Raw genomic sequence first — 21,369 nt, 5'->3', positions numbered from 1 at the left:
TGTCACGTATTGATCTTTCGAATAAAAAAAAAATTTTGATTACAATTTAATTTTTTGTGTTATTTTTTACAATTTCAAGTTCTATCGGGCTTAAAAAAACACCCTATATTAAAACTAAACATTAATAATTTTATCACATAACATGACCCTTTACTCTAAAACTATTTATATTCTTTTTAATCATTTATTTATTATTATTTACAACTATATAACATATATACAACAAGCAAATTTGCTGTAGGTGAGATAGTGACATGATACAAACATGTAGAGAATCTACCCATTGATAGAACTCCAATAACATTTCTAGAGGAGAAGATCCCGAGGCCATCTTCTTTTCAGACGCCTAGGAGGATTATTAGGTAATGAAGGAGAAGCCAGATTAGAAACAAGTGGATTCGGGTGGTTGGGAAGTTTTTCATGGAAGGAATGGTATCTGGTTTTGGCCATATTGGCAACATATGGAACATTGAGGTCATGACAGTTTGCTTGATTTGCGAAAAAGTTAGGAGCATTAAGGATTTTGGACTGTAAGGATTGGATTTGAGAGGAATTTTATGGTTTAATGGAGCCTCAAAGCTCAACTCCGTATGTCCAGATAGGCCTTATAGTAGTCATGTAGATCAGTCTTTTGTAATGGATTGGCAACTTAGACCATTTGTCTAGTAAATGTTGTAATAGCCGAAATCGACGAGCAGTTTCCTGTCTTTTCAGTCTTGTATGAGGATTTATGTCGTTTGGACATGGATCAGTCGTTTGTCGAGATGCAGTCCAAAGTAACGGATCTGTTCGACAGGAATAAGTGGGGTATTATTAAATGATACTGTAGGGCAAGAGGTCATTGGTTTATGATGAAGGTTAAATGTGATTTGGTGGGATTTATTGGAATTAATTTTAATCCTCCAATTTTGGCACCATTCTTCAAGAGTGGTGATGTGGGATTGGAGGGTTTGGAATACAATGTAAGGATCATTGTTCACTGACAATAGAGATGTATCATCGGCATATGTGATGAGAATAGTGTAAGGATGGGTTGGGATGTCAGCTGTGAAAACTGTATAAAGGATAGGACCAAGGAAACTACCCTGAGGTACACCAGCAGACTAATAGAATAGGGATGAATAAGCGCTGTTGTAATTTACTTGAAATAATCTGTCGGAGAGATAAGAATGGATAATGAGGAAGTATGTAGGGGGTAGGACTTTACGGATCTTGTATAGCAGTCCTTGGTGCCAGACTCGCTCAAAAGCCTGTTCTAGATCAAGAAAGACTCCCGAGCAGTACATTCCACACTCCTATGAAGACGAGACAACATCAAACACGATGGCATTGCTGTATAGTGGAGTGGGATGTTCGGAATCCAAACTGGTGATCTGGGATTATGTGGTTGGAATCAAGGATGGGATACAGGCATTTCAATATGAGTTTATCAAGGATTTTGCCCATGATAGGTAACAGAGAGATAGGACAGTAGGAGGATGGGTATTCTGGCGGCTTTTGAGTTTTGGGTATCATTTTGATTATGGATAATTTCCAAGGGTCAGGAAAATAAGTGGATCTGAGTACAGCATTGTAGATGCAGGTGTGGAATAGAACAGATTTTCGAGGAAGATGTTTTAGAATAAGGGATGTAATTAGGTCATAACCAGGAGCTTTGCGAGAAGGTAACTTCTGAATGATGTTGGATATTTCTGAAGGATGAAATGCTTTAGGAGGAAGGGTCATTTGAAGTGGAGTATTCAATTCTTCTTTAATGTATTCAATATGAGTTGAATTAAGGATGTCAAGGTGTGGCTCAAATGTTTTAGAAAGTTGCTGACCGAATACCTGAGTTTTTTCATCATCCGATTTCGTCCATGTTTGTGATTCAGTAAGAAGAGGGTGATTAAAATTTTTGAAGTTAAGAAGCTTCTTAGTGGCCATCCATAAAGATTTGTCAGTAGTAGTGAGGTTTTGAGTTAAGTTAGTTAAATTTTGTATTTTGAATTTTTTAAGTTCTCTTTTGAGTTTGTTTGTCAATGTAGTATAGTATGTTTTATCTGCTGGGTATCTAGTCCTGTGCCACTTTGCTCTTGCTCTGCGTTTTTCCTTTAATTATATGTTAATGTGCTGTGGCAAGTTAGTACATATGGTATTATTAATTTTACCAGTCGTTGTGTTGTCGTAAATGCAAATTCTTATAGATTCGGTTAAGTTTTTTATTGCTTCGTCAATGTCATGTTTAGTTTTAAGGGGAGTTTTCAGGTCCTGTTTGTTTTCCAAATCATTGCGAAATTTGTCCCAGTCAACTTGTCCTTTTATCAATGAGGGAGGAGAGGGCTTAGGAACGAAGCTCAGATGTAAGAAAAGGATAACTGGACTGTGGTCTGAGGAAAGGTCATCTATAGATTCAATAATGGTCTGGGAACAGGAAATTTGGGAGGTAATAAATATATCTAGGATATCAGGACGTTTCTTGAGAGATGTAGGCCAATAAGTAGGACTTGTGGGCATGAGGATAGAATAACTATTGGAGGTAGTGACTCGGGAAAGGATATTACCATGGGTATTGGATGTATGGCATCCCCATTGTTGATGTTTGACAATATAGTCTCCTCCAGCAATGAAGCACGATCCGAAGGATCGGAATAAAGACTCAAGGTGATTGTAGGAAAGTGAATTACCAGGGGGGCAGTATACAGCTGATAATGTTAAGTGGAAAGACGAGTAGAAATGATTACAGAGGTTGCTTGGATAGCATCAGTTGGAGTGGAGGAAATGTGATAGGGATTTATGGGTAAGGATGCAAGACCCGGCGGGTGAAGTATTGTCTAGGTGGTCTGATCTGTAAGTAATGTAGTCACGGATGTAGAAATGAGACAGTTGAGTAAAGTGAGTTTCTGTCAACAGGGCAATATCTATGTGTTTGTTGTGGAGAAATATATCAAGTTCGTCATGATGGTTGTTAAGTCCATTAGTGTACCACAAAAGGATAACTAGGGGCTTTGGACTCATCGTGGGAGATTGAAAGGAATTTTGGTCAGGATTCTAGTGAGAAGAGTGATTAGCGGTTTTATAGTATTTTGGAGATCCAACAGGAAGGATGATAGGATATAGTTTATATCGTTTAGATTGTAGTTGAGATGTGGATCAGGGGCTGGGTAGTTTGTATGAATCGGAGCGCTGGGTGTTGGGTGAACCTGTGGTGAGGTATGGGGTACTGGATCTGTTTTCAAGGGTATTTGGGGTGGCTGTTTATTTTCTAAAAAAAAAAAGATTCAAAACCAAGTTTTAGAGGATTTAATTCAATATTTGAATTTTTTTGCTGTAATTTGGACTAAACAGAAGTTTTTTTTTCTAATAGCATCATTAGGATGTCAAAATGTACTACAGTACCAATCTTCATCTCTACCCTACTTTTTTCCTCCAAACTTTATTTTCAAATCCCTGTTGATACTTGATTTTTACAGAGTTTATATTTTGTCCCATATTTATTGCCTATTATTGTTAGGCTTCCCTAAGGCATGTGACGACCATGCATGTTGTTTATTTTTCAGCGGTCCTGAAAAAAAACATATTGACACTCCCAGCTTGGTTAGTATGTGGCAGTAACTCTGGTAGTCTCCAGGGATTTACAAGAAGTACACTTGCCGGACTAGTTCTCCCCCATGAAATATCAATACCAATAGGCTTCTCTAATAGCTCCAAAGAATTTTCTTAATGTTTTCCTCCTAACTTTATTTTCAAAGCCCTGCTACCTGGGCTATAATGTAACTGACTGGCTGGGTACACATATACTTTATTTTTACAGAGTTTATTTTTTGCCCCATATTTATTACTTATTTATTGTTAGGCTTCTCTAACAGAATTTTCCAGGTTGACTTCATCTATGATTTGAATATATCAGCAGTGTTCCAGTATTTTGAAACATCTTTTTTTATTGCATTTTAATCCAAAGTGCAAAAGGTAACTATGAATTAATTTCTGAAAGCAGCATACTTCTTTTTTTAAAAGGGAATTTTTCGTTTGACCTTCCTAAACATACAGAAAGTGAAACTGCTGAAGATGTGAAGCCCTGCATCTACTGGAGATGGATTAGGCTTTGGCAATATATGTTGTAGAATGTAGAGCATTATCATGAGCTTGAAAAGGAAATCTCCTTCAATTCGAAATGTAGCAAGAGAGAGCAAGCGGACAACCCCGACAGAAATATAGATCTTGAGGAAACTAGTTGGACACATATATAATTAATTATCTGAATCTGGATGATTTGAATTAATACAGATTAAGTAGAACTCTACAAGAAGCTCATTATGGTCAATTAGGTTTGATGAATAACTCTGGTGGGCTGGTTATATTGCTGAAACTCCTTATAAGATACTAGATGATGATATGTGTGATAAAAAAAAGTGAGAAAACAGAAATTGCTGGATTGATAGAGTCACCATCATTATAAGATACATTTTTGGAAACTATAACAGGAAGCCCGACTGCCAAAAGTTATTAATGTGCTTCATTATGTATATAAAATAAAACTAAATATTATATATACAGGTTGTCCCAGAATAAATATTCACCTTTTTTTGAAGTTTTTTTAATTTATAGAAATTTCACTTCACTGTGGCTTTCTCAGATTAATAGTAGGAGAGTTCAAATTTCTCCATCTAAAAATTCAGTTTAGTTTCTTAAAATTTATTGGCTAACAGGAAATATAAAATAGCTTTAAAAAAAAAAAAATTGTTTATTTTGTTTTATTGATCACTTATTAAATTTGTGTTTTACAGACCATTTTGAGGTGCAATGAATTTGTGGCTACACAATCAAAATTAGTTATGACAGTAATAAGATTAATTAATTTTATTCTTAATATAGTATACTTCTATTAGCATAAGGGAGCAGCGGTAGCAGCATGGTAACGCGCCAGTCTACCAACCCACAGGTTGTCAGATCGAATCCCCAGTCCCAACGGGGCTTTTTTTCAAGCACAAAATAATGCAAAACTCACTGACAACCTCCCCCCAGGCATTTGTGAGGCCCGTTAGCCGATGGGTGGCACTCACAAAAAATGGGCGTGGGAGTGACGAACCCACCCTGCGAAAAAAACCACATCAAGAAACACGTGATATATTAGTAAATGCATTGCGTAGAAATACGATGTATTTACTAATATATCGTGTGAGGACTTAGGCCTCCATGGTCTGTTGCCCATAAAATAATAATAATACTTCTATTTATCTCCTAAATTCAGTAATTAATATGTTTGGTTACACATTTTCCAAATTACTGCAAGGGCACAAAATTCACTCTTTTCTTTTTGATTGAAAGTATTACATCATTTTTAACTATTTCCAAAGTTTGAGATAAGTCATAATTTTTTTTGTGAAAACAAAAAAACATTGCAACCAGAGGAACAAGAAGTTCAACTACAATCCACCAGATCCTCATCGAAGCTCTCAAATGTATATATTATTTTCTTTTATAAAAATATATTGTTAATTTTTATATATACTACTGAGAAATGTCGATAAAATAATAAATAACACATGAAACTACCTCAAGCAGATAAAACCGCTTCTCGGTCACAGCCGTATGCACTACGTCTATAAATACGGGTCTTAAAGAACCCCTAATTGATCACATGGTTTATAGCTGATCCTGATTTATGAGGTTACCATCCTCCAAGATATAGCAATTGTTACTTGTTAGTCTCATCCTATCTAATCATCTTCCTTGTCAACTACCTTACCTTTATAAACTGAACGCGCATTGTTGAGGCCTTCTGGACAAGCAGAATCAGAAAGAAACAAACCCACCTCGACAACATCATGACAATAATACTGACAAGGGTATCATTATCATGATGTTCTACAATTAAATAGCCAAAAAATATGACAATTCTTTAATTTTGGAAGTAGGATGTTATGATTTAAAAGTAAAAATTAAAGATAATAAATTTGGGTCTAAAGAACGCTCATAACATTGGCCAATAAAGTAGAAGACTGAAGTCAAAAATGGTCTATGCACTTGGTAATGAATATTAAGCAAATAGAAATCAGTATGATATTAAATCAAAGACATTCGAGACTACTGCAGTTTAAATATTAATTTAGGCTTAGACAAATAACAGATATCATAGCAGTCTGAATATGATTGTATTTCATCAAAAGAGGCAATTAAAAATATAAGGTGTAGAAAAATACATAAAAAAACAAAAAGTACTAATCACTCCCTCTAAATGAAATGAAAATATAAATATGATTTTGTAGTCTTTTAGTTTATAAAATGGTCTAGTAATGTTTTGTTCTATCATTATCTACTTGTATATTAATTATTCCCCCCCTTAATAAGATATGGTTAACAGTAAATTTCATAGTCATAGATGATTCTATTCTTTAATTTTAGTTTTACATCAACAGATGTTTTACTAGAAGCATTACATCACTAAGAGTTACTTTTACATTACCAGTATTAAGGTAACTTGAATTTCACTCTTTTTTACTAATAAATTAAACATGAGAATTTCCATATAATTTTTAACAAGAGCTCCTAATAATCAGCATAAAAATTGTGAATAAAACAATATTTTTTAAAATCTTATGATTGATTTCTTTAAAAAAAAAATTGTGAAATGTTTCGTTAAGAATGCTATAAATTAAGGGTAAGGAAAATGTAAGAAAATTCAATATCAAAACAAAAAATAAATAAATAAAAAAAAACACTCATATTTTAAAAGAATTTTTATAAAACGATCATGTAAAAAACATCAGTATTTTTATTTTGAGCAACAATTTTTTTTTTTTTTTTTTTTTTTTTTATAATCACATAAATGCTAACACAGCCTCAATAAAATATTTACATTATAAATACTCCATCCTACCTTTCATATAAATTCATAATAAAAAAAAAAATGTATAATTTAAAACAAAATAATTCTAAAATGATTGATAGTAATATAGTTTTAAAAACATTAAAATAATCTTTGTAAAAAAAAATACAAATTTAACTTTAGAAATATACTAATACTTGGCAAAATTATTTAAGAAAACTATATCATAAAATTGAAAATAACTTCTGAACAAAAACAACTTAAAATAAACATTACAACAAAAACAGAACTAAATAAAAATAAATATCAGACCAAACAACTGCAAATAAAATATAACAACCAATTATCAAAACAAAACATATATACATATATATATATATATCAATATTAATTCACAATTTAAAATTCTAAAACATCTTTTTATTTTGAGGAAAAAATTTCTCCTTAAAATAATGCATCAATGTTAGCAATCCATATTTAGTCTTTTTTTGGGATAAGTAATTTCCCAACGCATCAGTTTCATTGGGATCTGAAAATAAAGACAAAATATCTATTAGTAAGTATCAAAGGTGATAATTTAATTTAACTAATTAAATGGGAAACAGATGGATATCATAAAATTCAATGGAAAAATTTACCCCATCAGAATGATGGAGTCAATCTTGATTCCATTTGTCTTCTGGTATAGTAAATATCTCAAGTGAGGTACCAAAACAATAAAACAAAAAGGAATACTCAAATGACATCTATTCACATTCCAAAATACTTGATATATTACTTCCTAAACATGGCATAACTAAAAAATTCTGATTTTTTCAAAAAAGTAACTGAAATGTTGGAATAAACTTAAATCAAGGATCAAATACATAAAATAACCTTTACACCTGATAGTTGGTAGAATAATTATTAAATAGGTTTGGACAGGGTCATAAGCTTTTACCCATGTGAGGACAGGTAACTGGGTACCAACTTGAAAAAAAAAAATGTAGTTAAGCCTAAGAAAATCAGTAGTGATCTTGAATGAAATTATACATGGTTGGCCACCATATACCTGAATATAGTCAAATGTTTTTAATAAAAGGGACCATCTTCCTTTTATTAAAAATATTTTATTGAATATTTAATTTTGCTCAAGGTTCTTTATTCCAGAAGTTAACTTATCTATTATCCTCCCATATCTTTTATCTGTACTTTATATTTACCTCATATTTTCACCTTGTGCCTCATTTATAGCATTATAATTATTGATTTTTATTATATAAATTTACACCTTTATACCTTCATTAATTTTTGTATATTTTCTTTTCTTCTGTGTATTATCTCTATTGTAACCATTGTTTTAAATTTATTGTACTTTATCTATATTTTTTTTACTTACCTAATTATATATTTATGTATATTATCATTTAATATTTACTTATTTATTATTTAATTATTTATTTATTTCCTAATATTATCTTACTTCAATATATATTTGTACTTTTTTACTTTCATATATAACTATTATTTATTAACCATCTAAATTCCCCACTCCCCTGCTCTGCAGATACCTTCTATCTGCCTTTCTTCAGCTTTCCTTCATATTGAGAGGTTAGTGACCTATTTTCCTTTTTTCTTGATCTTTATTTTATTCTTATTTCCTTTATTTTCCGTCTTTTAGAGTATACTATACTTGTCTTATATTTCTCTTATATCTACTTTTTTATTTGTTAATACTTCTCCTTTTCATTATATGTACAATATTTTTTTGAGATTCTTGTTAATTTATACTTTTTCGCTGTATACCTTATTTTTATTTTATTTTATTTACTTCATTCATTATTAGATAACTTTTCACGTATTTTTGGACACCACACCAATTATATTACAAATTTTAATTGTTTGTATCTTTTTTTATTAAGCCCTGAAGAAGCCCTGCAAAGTGGGGCAAAACATTGGCTCATAATATATATATATATTTACTATTTGATTCATTTTTGACTGCACCCGGACAATCTTCCTTTTACTAATTACTAACGGTCTTCCAATTTTTAATAAAACATTGTAACTAGAACCAAAAACTATGTGAAAGAAAGTTTTTTTTGGAAAAGAATTATTATTTCATATTGGGGTTTTCTATAAGTGGTTAAATTAATAATATGTTTTTTTTTATACTTAAAACAATGAAATATCACTTAATAAATAGTTTTATACATCATATAAATTAAGATGCTTGTTTACTTAATATAAGATTAACAATTCTACAACTAAAGAATATGAGTATGTGTAAACCACAAGTAGCAATTCACATGAAAAGTTTAAAAATTTACAAAAATTACATAACATAAATTCCAAAAAAAAATCATCACATTACTTAATAGGGCAGTAAAATAAGATCGAATAATAAAGGGCCATCTTAGAGAGAAATTCAGGTAAAACTGGAAATTGTTTAGATTGATAAGGGAAAGAGTAAATAAGCAGTAAATAACTGTTAACTAAACGAAACTTGTAATAGGAAAAAAAAAGATTGACACACATGGAATACAGCAAAATTAAAATAGAGTCAAGGAAGGTTATCCAACATGGAGGTGTAGTCACAGGTGTATGGAAGTTGCTCTAACACACCCTCCCAAGCTCAAGACTCCAATTGATGTGCAATTCTTGACAAAAGATCCAGTAGGAAGGCACTTCGTGAATACATCAGCAAGCTGATGACTACTGGGCACATGCTGCAGCTCAAACTCATTGTTCATCCACTTCTCACGTACAAAGTGAAAATGCACTTCAATGTGTTTTGTGCGGCGATGAAATTCTGGATTCTGTATCATCCGTATGGTACTTTGGTTGTCAACCAACAACTGTGGAATGCCATGTAGAGTTGTCAACAGTCGCTGAAGCCATATCATCTCCTTGGTACTCTCACACGCTGCAATATACTCTGCTTCTGTAGTGCTTAGAGCAGTAAATGGCTGTTTACGACTCAACCAATTTATAGCACCAGTTCCACACGTCATCAAAACTCCAGTTCTTAATCGTCGAGACAAGTTGTCATTTGCAAAGTCTGAGTCCCAATAACAGTCCAACTTTAGTTTAGTATCTGATTTATAAAACACCCCATACTCCCTGGTGCCATTCAGATACTTGAAGATTCTCTTGACACCTTGCTAATCAGATTTCTTTGGACAGTCTAGAACCTCCGAAACTGTGCTTACTGCATACGACAATTCTGGGCGAGTAGTCATGGCCAAGTAGAGCAGGCTGCCAACACCCTGGCGATATGGAACACTCTTCTCCAAAGGTGAATCCTCAACTTCTTCAGCACGCTTCTCAGAGGGTGTAGAAACTGGGTTTGAATCAATATTGAATTTTGAAAGGATATTCTTTGTGTATGCTTCCTGATGCACAAAAATGCCATCCTTCTATCTCTTAATCTGCATCCCCAGGAAGCTATTCAAAGACCCAGTGGTGATCCGGAATTCCTTAGTCAAGTCTGAGAGAAATTGGTCAATTGCCTTTCGATCTCCAACTAGAATTCCAACATCAACATAGATGGCAACCATGAGCCTATGTCCATTTCTATACTACTTGACAAAAAGACAAGGGTCAGCATTGCTAGCCCTAAAACCACACGATTCTATGAACTGTACAAAGCGGTGATTCCAGCATCTTGGCGACTGTTTCAACCCATTTAGTCGGCAGACTCGTCCACTTCCATCATCAAAGCCAGAAGGTTGATGCATGTAGACCTCCTCAGTCAAAATCCCGTACAAAAATGCTGTCTGTATGTCAAATTGTCCAAGTTCATATTTCTCAACAGATGCAACATTCAAAAGAGTTCTCACTGTTCCAAAACGAGCGACAAGACTGAATGTCTGCTCAAAATCAACTCCTTGCTTCTGTGCATAACCCTTAGGTACTAATCGTGCCTTGTATCGTTCAACTTCACCATTAGATTTTCTTTTCACCTTCAATACCCATTGGTTGGCTATCACCTTCTTCCCTTCAGGCAGTTCCACTAACTCCCACGTGTCATTTTTAGCAAGTGAACTCAATTCCTCTTTCATGGCTTGTTTCCACAAGTCACATTCTGATGATTGGAGTGCCTGCAATCCTCAAGAACAGTGCCCCTTATATCGAGGAAGAACTATTGGATATATTCCATGAGTGTCTGGATAAGGGGTACTTTCCAAACAAGTGGAGGATTGCAGACTTGAGACTGCTCTACAAGGGAGGTGGTAAGGATAAGGAAACGCCTAAATTCTATCGACCAATATGCCTCCTCCCAGTAGCTAGTAAGGTCCTGGAGCACATGATCGTCCACAGCCTTAGACCAATCCTAAGTGCTGCATGTCATCCATGGCGGTTCGGCTCGACCCGTGGCAAGGGAACTACGGATGCGCTGCTGAGAGTGCGTAGGGACGAGGAGGAGAGGGCGGATAAATATGTCTTATTGATAATGTTTGACATCTCTTCCGCCTTCGACAGCGTTTGGTGGCCCCGTGTACTCCAGCGGTTGCAAGAGCTCGACACCCCCAGTAATCTATACTCCCTCATAGGTAGTTACCTCAATAACAGGAGTGTCAGGATCAGGAGTAACTACAACGAGGTCGAGAGAAAAATCGAAAGAGGATGTCCGCAGGGTTCGGTCCTAGGACCTGCTCTGTGGAAGCTGGTATTTGATGAGTTGCTGGGGGAACTGGAGGACAAGGGATTCCTTGCCACGGCCTACGTCGATGACCTGGCAGTCATCGTGGCCGAGAACAGTAGATCCAGACTCAAGACAGAAGCGGAGAGGTGTGCCAGTCTCGTAGGAGAGTGGTGCGTGAGGAGGAAGCTGAGTATGGCAGCAGCCAAGACTCAGACCATACTCATAAGAGGCTCCGCGGACAGGGCTCTTCCTATCATCCTGGATATCCAAGGAGAGAGGGTTAGACCGGATGAGGAGGTGACATATCTTGGTGTGAAGATAAGAAGAAGATTCGATGCCGCTTCTCACCTAGTGTATCTAAAGGACAGGGTGACACTGTCACTCAATGGATTAAGTAGGATAGGGGGTGCATTTTGGGGCCTCAGGTACCCTGCAACGATGACCATATATTAAGGTGTGATCTTGGGTATTCTGAGGTACACATCCCCTGCCTGGAGCCAAAACCTCACGCAGACACAGAAGAGAAGACTGGCCACCATACAGAGATTGGTGCTGAGGGTCACGAAGACATACAGAACAGTGTCACATGAGGCGGTACAGGTGTTGGCCGCAGCGATGCCCCTGGACCTCATCCTCAAGGAGGATGTCCTTAAATATGAAGTAAAGAGGCAGGGACTAGAAGCGCTACCAGATGAGCTCCGAGAGAAGATCGGCGAGACTCCAAACTTGTGGAAGAAAATACTGCGGGAGGACTCAATACAGAAGTGGAATGGACGGTGGGTAGCAAGCCAGAAGGGCGCTACTTTGAAAAAATTCTTCCCTACCGTCCTTCCAGACTGAAGGCTAAATGGGTCATCCCAGACTATTGGGTCTCACAGATCCTAACAGGACACGGGGAATTTCGGGGAAAGCTGCAGAGCTTTGGAAAGAACATCGACCCCCAGTGCCCCACGTGCGGAGTTCCTGAAACAGCAGAACACGTAATAGTGGATTGCTCCGCCATGGAAGGACACTGAGCCAGGCTGTTGAGAAAGACCGGGATTTTCGCCCTCGCCGAGTCGGACTTTTCCTGGTTGATGGAAGAAGAGAATTATCCCTTCTTCAGGGAGTTCATTTACGGATGGAAGGAGGTGGTGGGCCCAAGACATTTCACAATGGGAAGGACTAGACTGCCCAACAGCAGCGAGCCACCAGAAGAAGATGAAGCTGACCCAGACTGAGACCAGGAGGGCTGGACCAGCCTGGTAACTGCAGGAGGCACCCAGACAGATACGCACCAGAAGGGCCTACCAAACGGATGAAGATCATTGGGAGCAGTGGCATGTGCAATCCCAGCTCGAACTAACCCACTGCTCCCGCACCCCATATGCCAGAAATGGCAAGGGAGGGGGATAAAAAAACCTCTATCCAGAGCTCGACTGACAGAAAAAAGATTGCGGCTCACATCTGGTACAAAACAAACATCCTTCAGATAATTCAATTCCCATTTTTCACCAACTCTCATTTCAACCAGAATATCACCATGTCCATATGCCTTAATCAGATCATGATTACCTACTTGAATGAACGTAGGCGACTGAAATTGTTTGTAGGAAACAAAATAGTCCTTGGAGCTAGTCTTATGTTGAGTCGAACCAGTATCACCCACCCATCACCAACCAAACCAAGCATGTCATGGCAAATGAAGGCATGCCCTTGGGTGCTCAAGGATTCTGTACCTCTATCCTCTGTCTCCCTCTTGATTTTAGTAGGACAATTCCTGGCCATATGATTTTCCCCATTACATTTATAACAAATTAAAATGGAGCTTTTTGTCTTTGAAGCTGGTTGAATTTTAACACCAACAGCTACTTCCTTCTTATAAGGTTCTTTGGCTGTAAGTGCATGGTCAACCTTACTATCTTTTCCAGGAAGCCTCATTTCGATTAACCTAAGCCTCTTAGTTAAACTATTTACAGTTCTATCCTGATTAGGTACACTCTCCCCAACACTTCTAAACTCAAAGTAAGGAGGGGGAAGAGTAGACATAATTCGACCCATCAAAATAAGCTGAAGTCGCGCCACATGGTTCACAACATTATCAGAACTCATCACTTCATGAGAGAAAAATGATTCTAGTAGTCTATCGTCTCTTTGGCTAGAACTCTGCTCATAAGCAGACACCAACTTATCCCACACACTCTTGGCAGTGACACAGGAAGACTTGAGCTCTTCATTTACTGCATTCAAAGTGCTTATAAAAATTAACTGAGCAAGAGAGTCTTTAGTCTCAAAATTGTCCTTATTAGAACCATCAGTATTTAGAGCCAACTCACCTGAAACAACATCCAGTACGTTATGATGTTTGAGAACCAGAGTGATCTGTCTTTTCCATCTATTCCAATTGTTCTGACCTTCAAGTTTTTCTACTTGCGCTTTGAAATCCATTGGCCGCACTTCCATTGTTACGTCGGTATTAGTTCGATTTCAAACGAAATGAAAATCACGATCGATTACACACGACAGCCCGACCAACTAAACGAAACTTGTAATAGGAAAAAAAAGATGGACACACATGGAATACAGCAAAATTAAAATGCAGTCAAGGAAGGTTATCCAACATGGAGGTGTAGTCACAGGTTTATGGAAGTTGCTCCAACATAAATTATGTATTCAGCCTCTGTTAAGAAGAAACTAAGTTTTCACCAATGGTGGTATATGATATTAAGCGGAATACTATAAAATCATCAAAATTTCTGATTTTTTTTTTAGATCATTAATAACTCAAAAACTAATCACTTTATCATAAACATATTACATATAATTCAATTCTGAAGCAAATGACTACTGATACTGGTACTGGTACTAATGGGAGAATGAATCCGGCAAGCGGGCATATTGGTTCTCTTTGCCGACGCCAAGAAAGGCCGATAGAATAATTCTTATACTAGCTATTATTCTTCCATGTTGAACCTTTTTTATTTTCTAATGAAATTTAAAAAGGATAGCCATTTGACAGAGGAAGCCTCATATTCTAGGACTCTATTGGAGCCCAAGAGACAATAGCTTAGTGATGCGTTCTGGTCACAGATTGCTATACAATGTAGAGCATTTTCCAGGGCCTGTCCACATAAATTCTACAGTTCCATTCTACTCCACAAATCTTAAGATGCCTACTAAGTCTGCAATGGCCCGTAAGAACTCCTATTATCAGAGTTCATTTCTATTTAGGCCTAGCAGCCACTTGGTTCTAGACATGGAGGGTTAATTGATTAATATCTTGGCCTGTCTCGGCCCCATATATTCTCTCCTCTTTTTGTCTGCTTTTTTTTTTAATGTTCGATCAAGGACTTCTTTACGCTGATGTCTTTTAGAATTGTCTAAGAACAGTTCTGGCTCCATTAAAGGGGGTTCAGCCCCACTTTTAGTGAGTTGGTCGACTTGTTCATGGCCAGTGATTCCCTTATGTCCAGGTACCCACATGAGCTTAAGCTTCTTTAAGCATGCCAATGACTCTAATGCCTGCTTGCGCCTGCATGTAATGTAGTGGTAACTATCTGAAAAGATGGTGATACCTTTTCACAGCTAATGACTTCCGGACATGCAGCTGCAAACAAAATAGCAAATACTTCTGCCTAAAAAATAGAAGAGTACTTGGCTAAAGGAAGTACTATACCTAAATCTTCTATATTGACTCCTGCACCCACTAGGCTAGTTGAATCTTTCCTTGATCAAATTTGATCAAGGGATATAATTAAAAGAGTTCAAATGGTCCCTGATTTTTTAAACATACTCCATTTTATAACAAGAATAAAACAGCCTTATGATAATCCTATCATAAAAATGTGTATAATATTTGTAGATAATCTAAATAGCTTTCTAAGGACAACCTTATTTTTGGAATTTGATCATTTACTTAGACCTGGAGCAAATGCTAGAGTATGTTCCTAAGATGCATTACAGAGGTGTGATTTGGGATGAAAGAATAAATTATTATCTTACTAATGAAATATAAACCTTAGGTGTTAATAGAATGATTGGCTGCAGCTTGTAAAATTTCAACAAAATAATAATAGAACACAGAGCACTTTTCTTCTGTCATGTAAAAATATCTTGGCTATATTAAACAATATTATGGGTAAGAGGAAACAATAGTGTTTAAAGGGTATAGAAAGGTGAAATATCAAATCACCTGAACAGCTATGCAGAAGTAAACAATATGCTGGACCAGATGATTTATTTGATGCACCAATGGCAGCACACTAGTACAACATACTACACAAACAGAACCATTCCTATCAAGCAAACTCAATAAACAGCATCTAATCACCTTGTAAAGTGTTTTCACAGATCTTGGAGTAGGTGAAACCTCTGACTATACAGTTAAAAAAAGGTGACAATACTGATTTGCTGGAATATTAACTGCTTTTCCACCATCTTATTAAAGCCAGAATGTAAATACATATGTTAATAAGGTATGAATTAAACGTGTACCCAATACAAAATGCATATCAGGCGGACTATGTTAGATAATACCAGCTGGGATTTGGACAGTCTTATACTCACCTCGCAACTATGCTACCTACATAAGGATTGGCCCGCTTTAACATCCTTATTAAGTTTGGTCTAGGAGCACATAATTTCTTAATGGTGCAATACCACATGATTCAGCTTCAGGGGCTTTTTCACTTGTACTAGTTACTCCCCCTCCCCCACCCCTGTTTTCAAGAAACTTAATTTCATGTACTGTCATTGAGTCCAAAGGTTTCAATTTGTCGCCACTTCTTAACATTCATTATATTTTAGGTCTTATTTTGATCACTGAATGGAAAGTATTTGTGATCACATTCTGTGAACCTGTAAAGGTTTGGTATTACTGTCCTGCTAGAAATTACACATGTCAAAACAGTTTTAAATTGATGAAACTATGACCAAAATAAAAGCACGTAAACATACACAAATGATTAAACAATGTTTTTCCAAAAAATTAGTATTCACTAACACAGCAGATGTAATCAAAATCAACCATATCCAATGGTACCACCAAAGGAAGTTATACCCTGTATGGTAACTTTTGGTGTCAGCACCAATATACTTCAAATAAAAAGTGGAAACTGGGGAAAAAATAGAATCGACACTGGATCAATTAGCTTTGTAAACTTATAATATTGGCAATGATTAAAATTAGATTTTTCAATATTCCACAGAAATTGTCACTACCTATTTCTTCTTACAGGAAGAATACATAATTTAAAACAATTTTCAGCTTTACTTGGATTTCGTCAATCAAAATCATAATTTTACTGGACTATAAGTTTTTCTCTAAAATTATGGCACAGTTCAATACAAGTAAACTTTTATTTATTTATAGATAAGTTATGTATGATTAACTGTTTACAAATGTAAACAAGAGTTCATACCTTTTTATTTTGATTTCAGACAAGATCAATACCCTCAGTTCATTTCATGTTTTTCACTAGGTGATACATTCTCTTTCAGTTGATCATTTCTTTACCTATTTTTTAAAAAGTGGTTTTTGTTGTTTCAAAATAAATGAACAAAACATTTAGCAAAATTTATTGGACACAATAGTGATTCCTGTGATAATGTTCTATGAAAAGAGAATTAGCCAATCACTTAAGGCAGCCCTAAGAAAAGAGTGGGATAACATATCCCAACAATCTCTACAAAAATTGAGTATGTTCAATTGCCTCTATTACTAAATGCAGTAGTCAGAGCTAGAGGAGAATTCACTGTTATTGTTTTACATATTAATTGAAATTTTTTCATTTCTCTTTTCTTTTTTTATTACTATTAACTAGTTTTGTGTTTTAAAAGTTTTACAATCTTTGCTTGTAATAATCTAAAACTAAAATGTTTTATCTAAAGTTTCAAAATGACTTATTTTTTTAATGAAAAATCAAGGTCATGTGATACTTTGAAAGTATTTTTTATTAGTAATAAAAAATCTCATATTTTCCTCTCACTCTGAGTTATAAATTCACAGTTCAAGCTTTTTAATTTGATATGAACATTCAAAATATACTGAATAATCCAATTATAAGGCTTAAATTAATATATCCTTTTAAATCAAAGCTACAAACCCAAGAAAGCAGGAGGGTGGGGATTCCACGATTCTCGACCAAATAGACCAATCGGGAGGACATTATCATTTGCAGACAATGATATAAACAGGGCAAATGGCACTAACCATATACAAATGGTGAAGTACCCGAGAAGCTGAAAAAAAAAATCTATTAAACAATGTTAATTAACATTTAAACAAAAACAAATATATGAGCAAGTGATAATAGTAATATAAATATAGTTTCCAGAATTTATTATTTGTATAATATAATATTGTTAGTTGATAAAAGATCAGAAATATGTAAAATAAATTGATTATATATATATATATATATATATATATATAATCGGTGAAAAAAAAATATCAAAAAAGAGAAGAAGGAATAAGATCTGACAAGCTTGAACTGCATAGCATGAAATAGACAATATTTATAAAAATCAATAACAATTTTAAAAGGTGAAAGATTTATTCACTTTGAAGAGAGACCGGAGTTTCTATTAGGAGGAAAAATAAAAACCAAACTGAAATAACTTTTAGAACGTATGAGTACGCCAATCAATTTAAAACTAATAGCCTTCTTAAAAAAAATAACCTCAAAGTCTTCATTTCAAAACAGTACACAGTAAAATATGGAGTTATCAAAGGTATTCCTACCAATATCGATGAAAAAGAAATATTTGAAAATTTAGTTTGTACAGAAAAAATAATTAGTGTACGTCGCTTGTTCCCTCGAGGGACTAAAGGTGAGGAGGTTATAAAAATGGCTACACTTTCTGTACAAATAACTTTCCACTCACAGTGCGTACCAGAAAGTGTAACCATTTACTTAGCGTCATGTAAAGTTCAATCGTATGTCTTTAGGGCCTTATTTTGTGGAAAATGCTTAAATTATGGACATTTAAAGGAAAAATGCCGGGGGAAAAATAAATGTAGCAATTGTGGGGAAAACACTCACGAAACAAATGAGTGAGCTAACACAATTAAATGTTTTCATTGTAAACTACAGCATTTAACTATAGACAAGACCTGTCCAGAAAGAAAAAATAAAAGAAATAATGGCAATACAACCCGTAAATTATAATGAAGCCCTAAGTTCGTACCACCTATAACCACATCAAATAGTTTTTCTCTCCTTGATTTTCCAGAACTACCACAAACAGAGACACAAAATTTATGCAGTGATAACATTAATCACAATCGCTCTTTAACAAACTTTTCTCTAAGGAAATATAAAGCTATGACAACTAAAAGACCGCGAACTTTTAACTCTGTTGACAATCCCTGGGATTTACCCCCTCCTTCAAGGTCAGAAATTTCCGATACAATATTGCCTAATTCTCTGGAATACGGTATGTAAATGCTGCACGTGTTCTTCTTCGTTCTTACTGAACACAAGGAGATTGTCCATATAAATCTGACATACAGATTCGTCAATTCCCCTCAAAAACTCGTCCATCAGGCGCTGGAAGGTCATGGGAGCATTTTTTGTGACCAAACGGCACCCTTGTAAATTCATAATGTCCTCTCTCAAATGTAAATGCTGTCTTATGTTGATCCTTCAGGTACATTTTAATTTGATGAATATCTAGCCTTCAAGCCTACAGTGCTAAATACTATAGCTCCGCTCAGCCTGTCCAAAATGTCTTCAAATCTGGGAATCAGCTACTTCTCGTCTACAATATTCTCGAGCTTCCTGTAATCTATTACCATCCTGTACTTTTCGGTGGTTTCACCAGGCCTTTTTCACTACCCACAACGGACTATTGTACGGGGAAGTACTGTCAATAATTATTCCCTGGCGTTTTAAACTTTGAAGTTCTTCCCAGATGTGGTGATGTAGCGCCTGCGGGTATCTCCTCTCTTTCACGTGTCTTTTAGTAAAATCTCATGGACCGTTCTCCCGATCGTCCCAAGCTTGTCCCCTTTTTTAAAAAAGATATCTTCATATTCCCTCCTAAGGCTTTGTCTCCAGTCCTCAGCCTAATTGATTGCTCCAACCCGAGCGCTCGCGTTCTACCACTAAAAATGACATATGTAGATTTTTCCTCCCTATTCAATTTTCCATTTTCCCCTGCTATTCCTAACCCAAGCTCCCACTTTCCCTATTATTTTGTATTCCTTAGGCATACTTCCTACCATATGTACCTGCAAGTTTTCTCTACTAAATCCCCACTGTGTCAACCCTATCTCCACCTCTCCCTCTACTTCACAAGGGCCACTCAGGGTGATTAATTTACATTGGCATTCACGAATCTGATATGTCCTCTCTCCACTACACAGCTTTTCTAGGGCTTCTTGGCACATGATGGTGTTGGAACTGCCTGTGTCCACCAGGCACCTCACTCCTATCTCTATTATAGGCAGACCGCCGCTCTTTTCCCTCATGTTATAATTCAGCAGTATGCGGTCGCCTCTCTGCCGACATCCCCTTCAGATGTCTCACGCCTTCCTCTCTCCAGCTCCTCGCCTCCATCCACCTTTGTTTCTTTGTTTCCATTTATCTGTTTCCACTCCATCCCCTTGACTAACTCAGTTCCGTGGTTCTTCAGCTTCTTCTTCAGTCCCCGACGTTCAGGATGTTTCTGTTGATTCACCAGATGATCTATTCAACCTCCGATTGCTTCTCCGTATCCGTTGGGCGTTGATCTCCATTGGTTCACTCCAGCCCCCATCTCTTCTCTGGTACATGGATGGGCACTGTTTGGCTATGTGTCCCTCATTTCCACATTCAAAACACCTTGTGCATGGCCAGTGCGGCAATAAGAGTCACATTTTCTGTCCTCACGGTGCCCGCTGCTTCTTTGGTTTTATCTGCCTTCTTTCGATGATAGCTAATCTTTCCTTCCCACTATGACGGTATTCATTTCTTTTTCATGGAACTGGATTAGTCCTCGGTCAATTATAAGCAACTCCCGTCCATCCGCTTTCTTCTATTTCCATACAGGACTTTTCCTCTCTGGTGCTGGCATCAATTAGTTCCTGCACACACTCAACGAAGGAGCACTCTCTCGGCATTTCCTTCTCCTTCTTCCCCAGCTCCTTTGCCAACTGAATCTTTAGAACATTGGATAGACATTGCATCCGACCATGCCAGGAGTTCTGCGGCATACTGCCCATTAGACTGTCTTGGTTTCTTCGTCCCCCTAATCATCATAAATATGTCCTCTTCTGGGGGTCCAACTTCTTCAGGCTCGCCTTGATCACGCTCCAGAATGCCCCCTCATCTGCTTCAATTTGATTGAGGATACTTCTTTCTTTTCACCCTGCAGATGACTGCTGCCCTCAGCACCTCAGCATCCTCACTGTCTTCGCTTCAATTCAGCTTATTAGTCGATGACCCCATTTTAAAAAGTTATTTAATTCTCCGGTCTCTCCTGTGAATTTCTCTAAGTTCGACACCGCCTTCCTCAGGTTCTGGGCAGTTGCTGTACAGACCTTAATCCACTCTAGCGTCGTGACATGAGCTTGTGCTAAAGAGACTTCCGGTAATGGCTCCATCTCCAGGTTGACTGCAGCTACAGGTTGGTTGTCTGCTGCTGGAGGTTGGCTGGCTGAAGCTGGAAGTGGGTTGGTGAAATTCTGATCTTCGATCTTTAGAACTGCTACTCTCACTATTCCGTTACCTGCCATAAATTGGAGAGAACAAAGAAAAAACAATTTTTTTCTTCAGACTAAAATTTGTTCTGGTATTGAAAGGTCCCAGGTTTCGGCACCAATTAAGTATTGGCGAAAGCAAAACGTCAAAAAAGAGAAGGAATAAGATCTGACAGGCTTGAACTGCTGTAAAATACTGGCTTTATTGGGTTCAGTATATCTCTTTATATACATTCGATCAGCTGAACACCTCAGACCATAATTAATAAATATATA

The 21,369-nt window shown here is 36.3% G+C and overlaps 1 protein-coding gene across 2 annotated transcripts in view; it reads right to left on the bottom strand.

The window, feature by feature from the left end:
* Nucleotides 1-6,701: 6,701 nt before the first annotated feature.
* The window catches only part of LOC106688411 (protein TEX261), a 31,912-nt gene continuing 17,244 nt past the window's right edge, over nt 6,702-21,369 (bottom strand). The window contains exons 4-6 of one of the 2 annotated variants that reach the window (XR_010844472.1): nt 17,516-17,651; nt 16,832-16,926; nt 7,204-7,334 (exon numbers count right to left, since the gene is read on the bottom strand). Coding sequence is in view for 1 of the 2 variants with exons in the window: in XM_014432850.3 (XP_014288336.1) it covers nt 7,213-7,334; nt 17,516-17,651 (258 nt within the window). In the remaining variant the exon portion in view is untranslated. Of the gene's footprint in view, nt 7,335-16,831; nt 16,927-17,515; nt 17,652-21,369 lie in introns of both variants that reach the window. The other variant, XM_014432850.3, reaches the window with a different exon arrangement.

Source organism: Halyomorpha halys, unplaced genomic scaffold, assembly GCF_000696795.3.
Source record: "Halyomorpha halys isolate HHAL.00 unplaced genomic scaffold, Hhal_1.1 Scaffold1125.1, whole genome shotgun sequence".
NCBI classification, from domain to species: Eukaryota; Metazoa; Arthropoda; class Insecta; order Hemiptera; family Pentatomidae; genus Halyomorpha; species Halyomorpha halys.
Note: the sequence above shows the minus strand (reverse complement) of the source record. Positions and strands in the feature narration are given on the sequence as shown.